This window comes from Chroicocephalus ridibundus, chromosome 7 (genome assembly GCF_963924245.1).
Source record: "Chroicocephalus ridibundus chromosome 7, bChrRid1.1, whole genome shotgun sequence".
In the NCBI taxonomy this organism is placed as follows: Eukaryota; Metazoa; Chordata; class Aves; order Charadriiformes; family Laridae; genus Chroicocephalus; species Chroicocephalus ridibundus.
In genome coordinates this window covers 50,790,735-50,808,779 of record NC_086290.1, presented here as the reverse complement: position 1 = coordinate 50,808,779, position 18,045 = coordinate 50,790,735, and the positions used below count along the sequence as shown (strand labels likewise).

Below are 18,045 nucleotides of genomic sequence, written 5' to 3'. Positions count from 1 at the left end.
TTTCCAAAATAACTAACTATCTAGCACCTCAGGACAATATTCAAAATACCCAAAAAAGGTCTAGCACACCTTGTACCAGAAACATGTCTGCTTCGGAAAGGTTAAAATTGCTGAGGCATAGCTGTGGTATGAAGCCATAACTCAGAGGTTTGTATTCCTATTAATTAGCTTGAGATGTCAGCTTTAAAACTTATTGGCAGTACTTCAGAATCAATATGTATTGATTTCTTGATCATTTAGTAACAGAACAGGGATTAAAAACAGAAGAGCAGTGGCATCGGAAGTCAGGCTGTTGCCCAGGAAACAAAATGTGAAGAAAAATGACAGAAGGGATTAAATTTCGCAGCACAAGAAGGATATAAACTGATCCAGATATATCAGTAAAATGACTCAACAATGCCCTAGCAACAAGATCTCACAGTACCAAAATAAACCAAACCCCAAAAAACCCACAGCCTGCTGCAAGCCCTCAAACATCCCGGCGGCTCTGATCTAAACAGTCCTTCCACATTTCACACTATAAAAAACGACTTCTGGCTCTGAGACACAAGACAAACACCGTGAACAGGCACCACTTTCACCACGTCCCGATGGGCAGGAAAGATGTCGGAGCATCATCCCGGGCGAGGCTGGGAAAGGCAGCCTCGCAGAGACAGACCGAAGAACTACATAGCTGCTGAAGAGAAAGCAAGCAATAAAAGGGGAGGGAAAGGCAAGCTACCTTCCACCTAGTAGCAAGGCATAACAATACTTTCATTAAATATCTTGTACCTGGGTAAAATGTACAGAAATCTGCCCCTTACCGTCCCTTTATGAAACACAGGAACACTTTTCTGATTTGTACTATAATCACTATGGTTCAGCAGTGATTTTTCATCTTCCTTTGAGGAAATGAGGTTTGTGTTCATCCAAAAATCCCGGGGACGCAGTTTATAAAGCTATTTTATTGAAGACAACTTTTCAGACTGTTAAACTGCCAGGTTTCACAGCCAAATTTCAATGTACATTCATAACGGAACAACACACTGATTACGATAGTTACACTGAGTAGCTACTGACACAATAAACACGTGGCATCCTGCTTTGTTATTTATACACCAGCTTCATTACGGCCCATCACTGCCTTGTCCAGACTCCGAGCGGTTTCCTCTCAAACACCTGTGTACAAACACTCACCCGCTGAGCTGGCACCTTTTGCCAAGGAGTATCGCATACCCAAATCACAACCAGTATTTAAAGATGCTAACGATCGCAAACTTTCTCAGATAAGGAAGCAAGCAGAAAAAGTTGAGTTATTTGCAAGTAAAGGGCATGAAGGTATCAGTCATAAAATCTCATCATTCTCACCAATAGCCCTTATGCAAGATTATGAAAAGCAGATTCACCTGGACTTGATAGACTTTATGGGATATTCTGCAGAATAGATTCTATTTCAGAGCTATAAATCATTGGGGAAAAGTTCAGATACATTTTGCTTTCTTCCCTACTTCTTCGTAATTAGAGCTTGTGTTATTCAGTATTCCTTTGATTAGCATCAGCTTACGGATTCATTAAGCGTAGAGCTGACAAAAAGCACGGGCACTTTATTCTCCTTCACTCTAAAAGGTACCAGCCGTATTACATACGCTCTCTTATTTCTTCCACCTTTGGACTTACAGGTAAAGTCTTCTTAAGAGCTAGCAGCCAAGCAAGTGTTTGACAACTTTCACAGCAAGAGATGTCAGAGATGCAAGCATTTCCCCCCTACACTACCAGCCTGAAAGCAAGTGGTTTGTCTTGGGTTTTTTAAAGCATGAACCAACCCTTTGGCATGCCTGTACGAAATTCCAGAAGAAGGAAACAGTTTTGACAATTTATTTTACCTGCCACATTGATACTGAACAGAAGTTTTGTTTGTTTGTTGCTCTGAAAAATCAAAAAAAAAAAAAAAAAAAAAGAAATGTGAACAGATATATTCATTTGTTGGATCTCCAGTTGCATCCTGGCTAGGAAAACAATTCCGCCACCAAGTCAGAGGTTATATTTGTAAAGGTTCTTCAAGGCTTGCTCATGATTTTAACCTCTAACCTGAATTTGACATAAGATATTTTTATTATCCAGTGGTAAAATAATAAACTCTTCCAATCATTAAAATCGTTCCCTAGCAGAAAATTTGGAAATTTAGAAAATTTCTGAGGGGAAACGACAAAAGCCACATGGTATAAGAGAGTATAGATTTTCTAGGAAAGTAAGTTTGTAACTCAATCTACAAAGTCAAAAGCACTACCGGAAACAATGAAAAACTGTGAAAATTAATAAAACTAAGGATCTACAATTTTAATTAATTGAAAAAATCTTACATGCCTGTTGGGTATGATTTTCATTAGAAATATGTAAATTCCAAGAATGTCTTATTTGCAAACGTGTATTGACTATTTAAATTGCTGAATACAAACAGAAGATACTGCTAAGGAAGTGGTTTCCTCTGTTTGTTTTCATCTTCTCATATGGGTTTGCAGAAGGTTCACCACTGATGACATCTCAGATCATGACCATACTTTCGCTGGAAGCAGCACCATCAATGAAACTGCCACCGTTTTACCGGGAGCAGCAGCGCTAGTACCAGCAAGGAGCACACCACGGGCAGCGACACCGGCACCACCAGGAGAAGCTCTTCCCAGCCTTACCCCAAGAAGCAGCTCAAGTGAGAGCTCCCCAGGGACCAACACCACTCCTCACCACGCCACAGATAAGCACATCTTGCCACGCAAGGGCACCACGAGCAAGCACCCCACTGCTGCAGCAGCCACCCCACAGACATCACAGACGAGCACCCCACTGGCAACAGGAGGACCAGGAAGAGCCAAAGCCACCACATGGACTCTACCAGCACTGGTGCCACAGGCAGCTCCACCAGCATGAACGCGGCTACCACCAGCGGCACCAGAAAAAAAACCACATTGGAAACAGCAGCAGAAGCAAAACCAAGAGCCCCACTGGCACAAAACGCATCGGCAATAATCCAACCGTGACCATCCACCCAGGAGCTGCCAGCATCCGTGAGTGCCACGCCGAGTCGGGACTCCCACTCCCACCATCAGCACTGGTGAGACCTTCACGGACCCCGGTGGCACCACCGCACACCCCGCCTGTGCCAAACCTGTGGTGCCACCACTGCCAGCCCACACCTCACCAGCAGCACCACTAACAGAAGCCAAGGCACCAGCGACATGGCACAGAGAAAAGGTACCACGGCTCCAACCTTATCTTCATGGGTCTGTCTTCGATTGCACTTGGTTGTGAGCACAACTTTCCTTAAGAGTCTAAGAATGACTTGTAGTAATGAGTGTAATTACTATGGAAACAGTTTTGAACATGCTGTCCTCCATGGATTTAATAGCGCGGTTACTTAATAACTAGATTGAAAGATCAAGTTTCAATTATATTCTTACTCTAGTTCAGCTTTATCATTGCAGACATTAATTTAAATGAAACGACTAGTTTATTTAATTTGTTTATGTTTTATTTAAAAAAAAAAAAAGAGAGAATTCTGATTTATTTGACCATAAACTGACTAATATTGACCATGAGCTATTCCGAATTCTTCAATACTGCAGCGTATGTTACTCATTGTTAATGCATCAATGTCTTTCAGAGTAGGGAAGGCTTAAAACTTTCAAAATTTTGTCTTATTGGAAAAAACACAGTCTTCTGCAAAGTTCAAATGTCAACATCTGCTTTTCCTATTATTTCAGTGGTATTTCCACAGATCTCAATCGTTTCCAAAACATGGTGGTGTTTTCACTTAGAACACACTGGTGAAACTGAAGCAACATCATGGTGTTGTCTATGTGTGAAACTCCTAAATACCTGTATTACTCTTTAAAATGGGATACAGGGACAACTTTGAGAAATTTTATCCCATATTTTAGCTTGTTACTCATTGTATACTTCACAAATTGAAGATGCTAAAATCTCTGATAAAACGTTAAGAGCAACGTGGTGTAGGTGCAGTTTACTTGAGACAGTGGAAGATTAATAAAATGTATTTAAAATTTCAGCTATTTTTCCACAGAAAACTAGACAATTCTGATTTAGAAAACAATTCAAAAATACTGTCACCAAAATTTAACAAATAAGCTCTTTTCAGATTCTTGTTTGTTACAAAGTTGGTGTCCCTTTCTTAGATACACTTGATACCTTTCATTTTATGTGTTTATTTCAGATAGGGAAGGTGAAAGATTCCTTACCGCCGAGCAATGTAGTAGAAAACAGGATTGCCAGCTTTTGATGTCCCAGCTTGGTAGAAAATATTTAATGTTTTCAGTGCTTTGAACTCCTCTTTTTCATGTACCTGATGCCTAAAAAGCAGTACATTGATATCAACTTTTCGCAACTGCCTTTCAAAGAAGAAAATTTTTAAAATAAAAATACATTCCAACCCCCCTTTATTTGTATCTTTAAACAGAAGTATTACGTTCACATGATCTCGAGCCTTTGTTAAATCACAAACATTACTGTTGTCTCCAGTTCTCAATTTAATTTTTGAAATTAAAATCTACTCAGAAACCTAGAAGGTATATGTAGACCCAGCTTTTTAAGCTTCCCTGCAAAACAAAAGCTGAAGTCTTAATAACTGCTTCTACAGCCTGACATGCTGAAGTCTAGAAACCCACAAGGTGTGTCCCCTCCACGATAATCTCATTACCTTGTCATAAATTCTTCAAATTTGGAACTAGTGAGATTTAAACTGGACCAATGGGTGTCTGCCACGGGTTTGTGCTCAGGAGGACCCAGGTAGGCAAGGAGAGTAGCCATCTTGTCAAAAGGTCGTCTTCCAACAGCCTTATGGTCCCTAGAAACAGCACATTACTTAAAAGAAAAGTCCTTCTTTACTCAGCAATTCTTATTTTTTTTGCCCACTACTCTTCCTTACCTTGAACAGGCTGGATTTTCTTTTTTAAAATTTAAGGGGTGGGGGGAAAAAAAAAAAAAAAAAAAAGGTGTTCAACAAAGAAATAAGAAAGATGTCTGTTACACACAGAACCATTTTACAAAAGACAAGACAGACATTGACAGAAAACTATGTACTTGCACAAAAGGTTGGCAACAAAGGGGGCAGCAAAGATGTTGGGTGCGTTCCCAATAATGACTTATCAATAAGACAAAAAAGTTTCCAAAGGTAAGATTTTCAGCCACAATATTCTTCTCAGTAATAATAACAAAAGCATCCGTAAGTATTTCCTAATATTAATTTCCCATCAGCAACGCCCCTCGTGGTGGCATTCCCGAGCCTCACCTGTTGCTGGAGAGGTACTGCCCAATTTTCTCCTGGTTGTTCCACAGCAGGCGGTGCAGAGCCAGGACATTGCCGTCACTGATGAACGACAGGCTGTGATTGACCGTGTCGCTCGCTGGGCAATCAGATGCGATATCAAGGAAAAACCTAGAGTTGAAAACCAGTAATTGCCATCAGCGTGGATGGGAAATCAGCCCGGCAGACCCAATGTAAATCAAAGGGCTCTAACAACATTTCCCCGCTTGCCCTTTATCCGAGACAGACCCTGCGCACGCGTCCAGAGGGCCTACCTTCGCGCTGCATCAAAATTGCTTTTTACAAAATCATTAAAAGGCCGCATATGTTCTTCTTTTGTAAACAGGACATGGTTGGCAATACTTTGAAGTATCTAAACAATAAAAAGACGGTAAAGACACATAAAGTTTAATGCACTAACTGCTATGGGAGCCAGTGTAACTTCGCTATCCGAAATACTCATTTTAACCTGTTGTGAAACCTCAAGACAAAAAAAGCCAACAAGCCAAGTAATTCAAAATACGTTCACTTTCAAAATATTTTCTTTTACATACTTTTAACCACTAGAAAATGACTTCCCTTATTTATGAACTTTATTCAGCTTTAGACAAGGAAAATAAATTGTCTTTCAAAACTACCATTAATTAAGTGTTACTATTTCTTCTGGAAAGCAGAGAGACATGTAAAGGCAACAGCATATGCCTGTTTAAAGAAAACTAAAATATCTCAACATTTAGAATAGATCACATAGACAGGCAACATAATTTCTACGCCATTAGTAAGCCTTTTTTTAATTTTAATTTTACAGGAAACAATACCAACTAAGATTAAAGATAGGAAAAATCACTACTTTAGCACTAGTATAAACTTAGTATCTGGCTGCCGTTCTTCTCACCATGCTACAAGTAACATTGGTTTCCTTCTTTGTTTTTAAATAAGGTTAGAAGTTCAAGCCAGGAGCCAGAAGGCATTCGCTCACCTTATGCAGAGTTTTGGCAAAATGTATTTTTCCACCCAGTCTGTTCCCCAGTTACACTGCTGGGAGCTATAGCATTAAAATCCTGATGGATAAACATGGCATGGAAACTGCCCTTTAAATAAACACGATGCTTGCTACCAAAAAATACAAGTTCGACTAAATTCTCTCATACTAGTCAAAGAACAAACTAAATCAGGGAAAAGATATAATTTGGCCAAATAAATAAAAATATTTCTTGATTCACCTTTGACATCAGTTTCAATCCCCTTTCAATTCTTGGTGGAGGCTTTTTATCTAAAATCCCTGCCTCGTAAGGGGAGACGATCGCAGGATTGATGAACCGGAGGAACATCGCACTTCCAACCGCTCCAATGCTGTTCTGAGGAAATCGCTGACTAACCACCTATGAAGTCGAGAATTATAAAGAATATTTTTGCATTAAAGGAAAGGGAAAGCCAGCTGATAAAAGCCTCGTATGGTAACCCAACTTTAAGCATTGTTTCCACACCAGTCAAGCCCTCCTGCCTCAGCAGGTCCCGCATGGCAGGACACCAGAAGGAAGGGAAGCGAGTGAGGGGCGGGGGGGCTAGGGGGCACAGCCTGGTTCTCCTCCAGCTCTCAGAAAAACTTTCTTGCTAGGGTGAAGTTGCTACAGTAGCTATCGGTCAAAGATAAGAAGGTCTATTTCAGAGTTCCTGGCCCTGAACCCCAGCACCCTGCCACCGACAGTGCAGCAGACAAAGGCCGCGGGCTCACACGCAGGTGTGCACGGTTCTCCCAGCAAATACAGACCATTCTTTTTAACGAGTGGGTCTTTTACATATGCGTAATTTCACTATTGATCACAAGAGAGTCTCCAGCTATAAGACTTATGCTGTAAAGTTTCAGGAGTAATTTTGTAGAAATTGCTCATCAGAACCATCACGTCTCAACAGATTTGCCCCAGGGGGAAAGACAGAACGAGGCAGAGCCGAGCGGGCAGTGTCCTCCTCTGCCTCTACAGACACTGTCCAAAGCCACTCAGCAGCAGCCTGCCAGAAGAACTACAGCTGAAAATATTATTCTTTGCTATCTAGGAAAAAAAAGTTTTCTGAAAATGTTATGCAAAAAAAGAAGCCGCCATTCTTTTTAGGAAATCCACCCTGTATTACTAAGAAGATAGTCTATTCTCTAGACACCTTTCATTTGACTTCGAAAAGTCAGTTAAAGACAAAGCTCCCTGACAAAAATAATGTTCTTAAATAAGCTACATGTGGTTCTATAAAGATTCAATATCTGTATGTGTATTTTCTTATGAGTAACAACAGTTAATCAAAACAAGTCAGTCTGCCTTTTCACAGAATAAGAATTAGCAAGCTTCGTATTTTCAGTCATATTGTTTAAAATAAATTAAAAACAAACCAACGCCATTTTACTAATATAACTCAAATCATGCTTCTTAAAACTGATAAAGCCATTAGTGCATACATAATATATCAATAATCGCTTTGGTTCAGTAGCAACTTCATTCAGTTACTTGTAATGCAATTACTGATAATATTTTCTCGTAAAATACTAGCTTGCACACAGATTTTGCATTTAAACATCATTACTACTCTGCTCAGTTACAGCAAAAAATAAGGGACTATTTAATAGAAGTCTAAATTTCCATTCTGCCTCGTTTCATTCACACTTTATATTTTGAGGTCACTGCCAAAGAAAAGTCTTAACTTTTAATGACATCACTCTATCACAACCTACATATCCAATCTCTTTACCACAGCGAGTTACTTAAAATGGGAAATCTGCTTTTCTCAGTAAATAAATACAAGTGCTAAATTGTATAGCTTAGTCACAAGGCAAACAAAAGAAAATATATCAGAAATAAGTCATACAAGGCTCTTTTCTTTTCAGTAACCAATATATATTAATTGTTCTTCTCCCAGGATGCAAGCTGAAGTCATCTGCCAGAGCATTCAAACAACTAAACAGACTCAGGTTTTCCCCCAAACCGAAGAAAGCGTTTTGCTTCCGCATTGTTTTTAATTTGAAGATGGTGGCAAGGGTAGAAGATCAGAGTATTAAATACTAAGCAGTAATGTTAAAAATGTCTGTCGTTTACTCAAATAGGCACACAGAGAATATTTTAAATATAACTTAATTCCAGTGTTAATTGAAATGAAAGCTATTTTGTGCCAGAATTAGTAGAATGATTTTACAGTGAGGTCAAATAGACTGAAGTGAAGATGTTTTGAACAAACAGCAAAAGATTTCTGTTGTGCTTTGAAAGAAATGGCTAATAAAAAGGTCTCCAAACTTACTGATTTTTTGTTTTCCTTTTTTTCTTTTACGGTAGCTTTATTCAGTAGAGAGTGGCAAGTTGCCTACAGAACAGAGATGAGCACAAACAAGTCACAGCACCAACTACATACAGCAACAAAAAACCAATGTTGACTTGTACATAAATTACACAGTAAAATGTAACAAACATAACCAACAGAAAATGAAATATATAAACTAAAGACTGATGATGGAGTTTTTATTCCACAATTTTATTACATCTTATTTACAAAGCACTAAATACAAAACAAGCAAATGTTGCGTTTCAATCATTTCTACTATTTCTGGCTAGATTAAAAGTCAAACCACATTAATGTGCTCATGATACACAATATTGGGCATTAAATAGTATATTCAGCTTTCAAATATATTTCACCATCCCCATATAATTTTAATAGTAAAAATAGTAAAGTGTTATACCTTTGAAATACATATTACTTTTAAAATAAATTTAGAGTTTTAAATCTTCCCAATGTTTCTCTGTGTGTCCTTCAATTTAGTTAGATCTGTGAATCATCATGGTAATTACTACTTTGAGAGCTAAACACTGCCATAAAACACTCTGTGGAAAAAGGAAGAAAAAAGGCAGCGGGTCTACATTAATTCATTATCGATTTCCAGCCAAGATACCCGACTTGATTGTGCTTATTTCTGCGTTGCCTTTAAATGCAAAGGGTCCCACCAAGAAGCATCACATTCTCTCCCATTTCACAGCAGGATCCGGGCAAAGCCAGAGCCCATCAGCCTCCTGCCCTGCACCCCTCAGGGGGACACCTGGAGCCCAACCCTACGTCCTGCGCATGGGCTGTAAATCAGCATCGCCAAGGGGCCCTACCGCACCCAAGCCCCGGAGCTGGAGCAGCAGAAAGCCAGCAGTATTTAGCAGTTTGCGAGCAAGCCTGCACCAACGGCTCAGATAATATTTAGGGTATCACCAAACTGGAACTGAAAGGGAATTTCTACAACTTCAGCATGTGACACAGTAAGAAGAAAAAAAAAAAAGTCAGTAAAAGCTATTCCACTAACCAATCTAAATTTAAATAGTTCAAATTTGTGCAGGACCTATTGATATTTAACCAGCAGCGCCTCCGCCAAGTCTCTTGACTTTGTATAATTTCTACAGAGGTAGGTTCTGAAGCAGCCATATACACACTTTATTTGCCAGGCTATTGCATTTAAAGCAAGTAACATCTCCATCTCAATTAAGAAAAATCATGTATGTTTGTGTGCGTTCTACAAAATAGAGCACAGTTTCTCTGTACGAGTTGCTTTGATGAGGCTTGCTGGTGGCCACACGTTACCTGCAGTGAGCAGGGCCAGACACACCAGGGGAACCGTCGGATGGGGCTCCCAGCCAAAAGCACTTGCCAGGGCCCTCACCGCTAACAGCTACACCCTGAGAGCCAGCCAAGCACACCGCTCCCATCACGCTCCTACAGCGATTAACATAGCTGCAAAGCATTTACGGAGCACACCTGATGAGAATTTTTTGCACACAAACTTACTTTAACACTCTAAGTGTAAAAAGACACTGCAAAATTCAGCCTCAGTTACTCTGACACTGTTGCTTGGGATGGAAGACGTCACCTTATAAAAAAATGAAATTACCTCATAAAAATCACCTATTCGGTTCTTGTGATAAAAATGGATTAATACGCTCAAAAAATCAGATTTTAATTGTACTTTCTTTCAGATAAAGGCCAGACTTCAAAATCTCTGAAATTTGAAAGTACAGAATGAATTATTACACTATTTGTGTTGATCAAACATTTGTACCCAAATATACGCATTACTAGAAACAGTTAAGGTGGAAAATGTTGAAACTGAGCATCAGTTAATACCACTTGAATATTTGCCAATAAACCATCTCTTTCAGGAGCAAGTTACCCTTGTTACCAAAAAAATGTAAAGGCAAGAATAAAGCCAGTAGAGTTGACCCACTTCCACAGAAGAATCTCTGGCACTGCCCACTGGTGAGTACGTTTTAGTAATTCCCTCTCCTGTATGAATTACAAGTGGTTTGCACAGAAATAACTTTTAGCAACGTATCAGTGAAGTGGCGGTAAATCTGACACATCCTAGTAACAGCGTAGCAAAGCAATTCTAGGAAAAGATGTGGGACAATGCAAGAGCAAATAATGGAAGCAACAACTAAGGCCACGGGAAGCACATTTTCAATAACACTTAAATACACCCCAGTCAACGTCTGTGAGACCGTGGCCATTTGAACTTGAAGAAAACTAATTGCCCTCCTCATTTTGCATTAAAAAAAACACGCCAAACCCAACCAAAAGAAACCCCAAACCCAAAACCACCCCCCCAACCTCAATATAACCACTGTCAGAAAGAGAAACCAATGCCTTTAGAAGCCATTTATACGAGGTGTTAACAGCAAAACCAAAAGCACATCGCTTGCACGCCTAAAGCCTTCCAACAGCTCACAACCACCACCCAAGTTCCACAACAGTCACAACGTACAATTCACTGGTTTTCACTTCCAGCTTCTGAGAACCGCGGCAGTTGTTGCATTTATTAATACAGAATTATAAAAATATGACTAGACTACACTACATAGATTTTTTTCTTATTATTCATAATTAGTTCATACATCTTGGAAAATCTATTTTCCTTGCTTTCTTTAGAGCGGAGATTCAGACTCTGTGGTTAAAAAGCCAACAGCTCTTCCACAACGCTTCTCTGAGACCACAGCTCACACCCTCTGCATTCTCCAATGGGGCTAGCTGGAAATTGCCTTTCCTCTGAGCCTTGAGGGCAGCAGTAGTACCCCCCACTGGAATTTGTAGCAGCAGCTAAATCCACCAGAAGCACACAAAGAGCATCCCGGGCTCAGCAGCCCGTGGCCGAGCTGGCGGAGAGCAGCAGAAAGGGGCCAGGGCAGAAGATGTCAGGATGGGGCCAGGGAACGCAGGTACGGGAGGCAGCCAGGAGGGTACCGCTGGAGTAGAACTTACTCTACAGAGGACAGTGCACCACTCAGGAAGGTTTCTCCCCTTTAAGGATCATTTAGGAATGGTACCAGAAACAAGCACGGAGAGGGTGGTCCCAGCTTGGGAACCTTCCAAAGTTTGGGTGACAGCACTAAAGTTTTAGCCACAGGCAGAAGTTAGTCTTTGTAATCTGCCTCATTAAAAGACCTCTATAAATACTGTGTCTCCCAGATTCTCCTCCTCATATTTACCTGCTGAGTTTCTCAATACTCTGTGTTTGCAAAATGTTAGGTCAGCCGCTTAACGGGAGTACAGCAGCCCTTTGCTGTAGAGCACACTGAGGGCAGCAGGACCTCCACCAGAAGGTGCTGCCCATAGCAGCTGGAAGAGATTTTACATCATAGACCAAAATGTATTCCTGAGGCATTCTACCTCTCAAATAGATGAATTTCACCTATCATCCTCAAAAGTACTGAGCATCTGCAGGCTCCCAGTGACAAGGCTAATGCTATTTACCAAACCGTATGCCAGTGGACCTCCGCCGCAGTACAAATTAACAGCTTCCCCTACAGACGTCCACAGTAACCCAGAGACTCCGCTTTCCAAATCTGACACTGCGTGTGATCAGGATAAACCTGAATGATGCAGCGTCTTCACCTCACCTGCAAGCAATCTTCTTTAGGGACGCACATATCACCACAAACAATTCTCTACCGAATACAGCCAACAGCATTTTATACATCTATATTCTTCCATTATACTCAGCGTCAATACACAGTTTATAAGATTTAGGACTTGTAACTACTGTGGCCCTGCTGAAGACCATACAAGTTTTTTCTTATGAGGATCTTGCATCCTTTCTAACCTGCTTGTCTATCAAAGGCAGAAATTATAAGATTGTGCCCACCTGTAATGAATGAGTAATATTCCTAGAGCAATGACCTGAATAATACATTTCACAGACAATTTTTGGAAAAATTTACTTCAGAGAGAAATGCTCTTGAAGAAATTGCCTATTTTTACACAGAGAAAAACTGTCTAGAGTCAGTAACTGCAAAAGTAGCAATTTTATTCACAAAGTTAAGGTTTATCAACGGTGTGATCCATGAGACTTTTAGATAATTAACTTTATTTCTGATTTAATTGATCCTGAATAAAAAGTAAACAAGTACACTTTCTATATTCAAAACACAGTTTTGCATTCTCTCCACCCAGCAGTGATTTTTTTTACTCATATTTTTCCCCTTTTCCTGCCTTCCCTATAGATGGCCCATATGATAAACTGACAAAGGCAAGTATAAACATTCCCCCCCTAATTAATCTTTATAGTCTCCCTTAGAGATGCTAAAGCACAGATTATCACTGCCTTATTAGGTCTGAGTCCCTATCTGTGATTTCACTCCTTTAAAAAAAAATTTTAGTCACCTCCTGAATCTAACCCAAGTCTTAAAACACCACTCAGTCCCTCTGTTTAGGTTCCTCTTCCTTAAAGTATGTCTTGAAGCCATGTAAGAAATGCCCACTGTGTGCCCACTACTGCTCCAAGCTCCAAACTGCTAGAATTATAAGAACAAACCCCAAAGTTTTGGGGCAGGCAACCGCTGCAGGCATACCTGGTACAAACAATGGCACACACTGCGAAGCTGGGGTGGGAACTCCGAAGAAGAATTAATGATTGCATGAAAAAACTTTTCTGTCATTTGCAAGAGACTCCGCTGGTTCTCTTCAAGGCTTTCTGTAGGCTCCAGCCTGAAATAGACCCACATACGTATGACCAGCAATCAAATAAACATCCTAGCAGTACTTAGAGGTTTGGTAGTGACCTTACTTCCCAGGGTCAATAGAAATCTTACAGAAACACTTATGATCTTTTACGCAAAAGTTTCCATCAGTATTTTAAACCACGTGAGTTACAAATATAAGGGCATTTAAAACACAGTAATAAACAGACAGCTGTAAGTGGGATTCTCTCACACCACTCCATATGAAGACATGCACACGTAATTCCAACTGATAACTGGCATTATCAGTTTGATGATGGTTTCCCCGAAAGGAATTTTTGAGGTAGACGCAGATATCTGAGAGTTAAACTATTCACAAGAAGGCCTATCTTTTGGTAAGCTACTCAAAAGACACATACTTAATAGTTTTTCTAAGAGTTAATTGAAAGCAACAGAACAACAACTACTAAATCCAAGTCTTGAAATGATAGAAGAGAAATTAAAGTAAAAAAATTACACACAATATGCACGCATCCATCTCGCTTCTGTAATTAATTCAATGACCTAAAGCAGATGCTCACTGGTACTACTGGAAATACCCACATTAGTGGCCTACACAGAAGTAAGGAGAAGATGTGCCACAAGAGCCGTCTGTCTGCCTTACTCCCTCAGGGTTAGAGGACATGCAGGAAAACTCATCTCCCTGTGTGGGGCACCTCTGTACAATTCTCCCTGGGTGTAAGGACTGCAGATACAATTAACATGTCTGGTCAAGTAAGGAGTCGAAAAGTATGAAAGTACGAGAAAAATATTTGCAACAAAGGGAATCCTGTTATATTTAAAATGACTGCAAATCGTGTTTACAAATAAATACATTTGCTTCCCCCCTTGAATCTCAAACCTTGTTGGATCCACCTCAAAGCTAACGTGCTGCCATTCAGAGGACGTGATCACGGTCCTTAACAAAGGTTCCAAAAGCTTTTGCAAATACGTAGCACCATATACCTGTGTAGAAAGAAAATCAGAAAAGGCGGCCAGATTAACATAGTAATTCACAGGAACACTCCAAAATTCTCTAAGTGTTAAAAGAACCTGAAACCATTTGGTGTGTTTTGGCATGAGCCAGATTTCTGTAAAACTGATGCTTCTGTATTATAGTCTCACTTCTGAAACGTAACTGTGATCAATTTCTACAAGTATTTTAATTAATTTCCACTTTAGAGGAGACTATAGGTGACTTTAATAACCACAATAACCAGATGGGATTGTGCCTTAGAGCACACTGACTCAGCACTTCATCTCTGTTTGTACACAACTTTTTACAGTGAAATGGAAGCACAAACAAGACCTCAGAGTTTGTCTCCCCATCTTTAAATTGCACATTACAAAAAGACCCTCTGGAACAGTCTTCGAGCTGCTACTGGTCCCAGGCTCACTCATATAACGAAACGAGTCAGAAGTTTAAAGAGCCCTCCTATGACTGAAGATTATTTAGGAAAGAACTTTAAGATAACTAAAACTTTTACAAATATTATCTGTTTGTATCAAATAAGTTATGTTTTCTAAACAACTAATAATCTCTGTTGAAATCTACAAATCTTACAAATGTTTTTGTTACTGCGACCAGTTTTCTTCTTTACAATGCAGAATATACAGATTAGACAAGATTTATGCATTTATTGCCTTGGAAACTTTCAGGAGGACTAAATGCAAGCTTAAGCCTAACTGGTTGAGTCATGAAGTCCTGGCAAAAGGTGAGTTCCAGGAGGATTTGTACTTTTTAGTTGGGTCTGAGCATAAGAGATCCACAAGATTTAGTTTATCAAACACTAAAACATTAAAAGCAGAACTCCCTAAACTTAACAGGTGTGAGAGCTGAGACTAACTTAAACTGAGCCCCAAAGACAGCTCTGTACGATTTTCATCTAATCCAGTTACTTAAGTGCTTAACACCACAGACTGGTAGTTTGGCATTTTTATACTACTAAACTTTTCCTGTTACTGAAGTGATCTGTAGCAGAGAGAAAAAATAGATAATATACCTTAAAACAGAAAGTCATTATTTTACTGGCTAAACTGTTTCCTCGGAAGAGCGTCTGCATGGAATCTGCCAGTTCAACTTCCTTTGAAAACATATTCCAGAGCAGCTGGTAGAGCAAGTGTCGGGAATCAAAGAGCGTGACCAGGACTCGAGCTAGCTCATCCTTAAAAGAAGCAATGAAATATTAGTCTGACTAGCAGTGTGCCAAAGCAAGTACAAAAGAAAAGAATTATGAAAAAAATACCAAGTTGGTACTAATACTTTAAGTGTGCTCTGGAGTCTTGCATGTAAATACCAAATTAAGCATATACAATCTCTCTTTAAATCTTTCCTATGCTATTACTTGTCTAAAAGTCTGCCTCACGATACCCAGTCATACAAACTCAGAGTGGTTAGTCCAGAGAGATAAGCAGTTATTCTGCCGTATAACAAAGCCCAATTCATCTTGCTAAAATCTAAAGGAGCAAATACAGTTCTGTTTGTCAGCATCCCCGCACACACAATAACCAGCCCAAACAGATACATTTATTACAATAACTGTATATAAAATTATTCCTAGCCATTAACTAAAAATTTACTATAAAAATGCAGTTAATAATGGACATCTGACAATTACATTCAGTACATTTTTCAAGGACATACTCAGAAAGGCTAGCTATGATGAACCGTAGGTCTAATCTCTCTTTAGCAGACTGTTGTTACGCTCTCAATGTTTGCACTAATTTTTACTTCAGATCTTAACGTTTTCAAAAATGTAGGAAATAAAATGCGTGAATCGACTTACCCACTGAGAACAAGGCACCACATTGGCTAAAGCCATAGCAATAGGAAGCTCCCCCTGATCACCCATCATTGTAACCAACTCCACCAATCTCTCAAACCGATCTGCTAGCACTGTTTCTGCTAACGTATCAAATTCTGTCCCCTGCTGCAGAATTTTGGTGAGGACTTCCATAAACGTAGCTCTTGTTTGGAGGTCTTTATGATAGCCCAAGCCTGATTAAAAAAACCCAGAACTACTAAGGAAGGTGTAAAAATAAATTAAATACCAATGTCTTCATTATGTATTCATTTATGCACAGTTATCTCTAACTACTTTACCTATTGAGTGCATAAGACCACTGTCCACATTTGCATTGAGTAAATTTGACATAGCAAGAACAGTGCAGTGCCGCAGCGAAGCCAGTCTTCGAGACATCCCACGCTTCCTGCCACCTGTTTGTGCACTTTCATCCTCAACTTCGCTACAATCATTTAGAAGGTTCATAAACAGTGTGAAATATCTAAGGAAAAAGAAGACGACTTGGATAAGTAAAACAGACTCTGCAAAAGCAACCATCTGAAAAAGATCTGCATACAGTAGCAAGTAGACAATAAGCCTCGCAAAAAATCTCGGAACTGCCCCAAGTAATCTTTCTCGCAGCATAGTCCAAACTTTTAAAATGTGTTCTAACAACCAGAAATGTGTTGTAACACCTTCCTAAAATTTGTACGCAAATTTTCTCAAAGCCAGCAAATGAATTTCACCGGTGTGCCGTTCCAAATAGATGTCTTAAAAGCTATTTTAAGTCCCATGGATAAAAACATAATATCAAAGCAAGCTAATCAGTCCCAAGCATATATCTGCATTAAGCAGAAACTAAGCCAAATTTTATTATTTTCTAAATGAAAATGTTTCCATAATCCTAGGAGGCAGAGATTTGTGAAATGGGATATATGAGAGGCAATTCCTGTTTGGTTAATAAAACTATTTCTGCTAGAAAAAAAACCATAGTTTGTAATAAAAGTCATACGGTGCATCTACATAAAATCATTGTATAGAAAAATAGTTAAAAGTCACTATTTACTTAAGAAATAACTGAGATTTTGCTTCCATCAACTCAACACCATCTCCTTCTTCAGGCTGTAGTGGAAGCCCAGCAAGAAGAGAGACCACTGCTTCCATACTCGCTTGGTCCAAATCTCTGAAAAAGAAATTTTTAAGAAGCTGTGAATTAGTTCAGCAGAAGTAGTTCCTCCTTCCCCTTGATCATTTTCCCATCCAGTACCAAAGTCCCTTTTCCTTATATACCTAACTGCAGCTGAAAAAATCTTTTAAAAAAAAAAAATTATTCTAGTAAAGCTCTGTCCATCAGGAATAGAGCTACTACACTTTGTGGTACAGGTTCAAGCAATATATCTACTAAGGACAACAACTGGAACCTAAATTTGTCATTAAAAAAAATGAAGCATAAATTCAACACTACAACGTTTGATGATTTTATTCTTCAGAATGCATGATGTGAAGATCTAGCTCTAGCAACCAAAGTGTTCAATCCTAATGCTAAAATCAGAAAAGGTATTAAAAGGAATCAAATAAATTCATTAGATGTAAAAAAACCCAACCCAAACACCTCAGGAGCGATGTTAGTTAAGACTATGCATTAAATATCATTCTGTTGCTGCTCACCAAAACTGAAGTTTTATTTTTTTGTCTTTTCCCTAAAATTGCTACCACTAAAGGAAGTCCACGTGAGCCTGCTCATCTGTGGATATCAGATGCCACCAGCACCACTATTAGCAACTCAGCACTAGGTTTAATAGCATTCCTTCTTACCTTGTCAAGCATTTCACATCCTCATCTGTTGCTTGATTAGATGTTCCCATAACCCAGTCTGTCAAATACTCCACCATTTTGTTCCTGTTACATATAGATATATTGCTTTAGCTTTGGGGTTGTTTGGTTGGTTTTTTTAAACAACCCT

The 18,045-nt window shown here is 39.4% G+C and overlaps 1 protein-coding gene across 4 annotated transcripts in view; it reads right to left on the bottom strand.

The window, feature by feature from the left end:
• Positions 1-18,045, bottom strand: part of NF1 (neurofibromin 1) — a 96,518-nt gene that overhangs the window by 44,799 nt on the left and 33,674 nt on the right. For 2 of the 4 annotated variants that reach the window (XM_063342550.1, XM_063342551.1), the window contains 13 exons: positions 17,898-17,981; positions 17,149-17,265; positions 16,403-16,584; positions 16,086-16,297; positions 15,303-15,464; positions 14,162-14,265; positions 13,153-13,288; positions 8,573-8,635; positions 6,517-6,675; positions 5,569-5,666; positions 5,279-5,425; positions 4,688-4,834; positions 4,230-4,340 (listed from right to left, as the gene is read on the bottom strand). In XM_063342550.1, the coding sequence (XP_063198620.1) occupies positions 4,230-4,340; positions 4,688-4,834; positions 5,279-5,425; positions 5,569-5,666; positions 6,517-6,675; positions 8,573-8,635; positions 13,153-13,288; positions 14,162-14,265; positions 15,303-15,464; positions 16,086-16,297; positions 16,403-16,584; positions 17,149-17,265; positions 17,898-17,981 (1,722 nt within the window). The remainder of the gene's footprint in view (positions 1-4,229; positions 4,341-4,687; positions 4,835-5,278; positions 5,426-5,568; positions 5,667-6,516; positions 6,676-8,572; positions 8,636-13,152; positions 13,289-14,161; positions 14,266-15,302; positions 15,465-16,085; positions 16,298-16,402; positions 16,585-17,148; positions 17,266-17,897; positions 17,982-18,045) is intronic. The other 2 variants (XM_063342552.1, XM_063342553.1) reach the window with 1 other exon arrangement.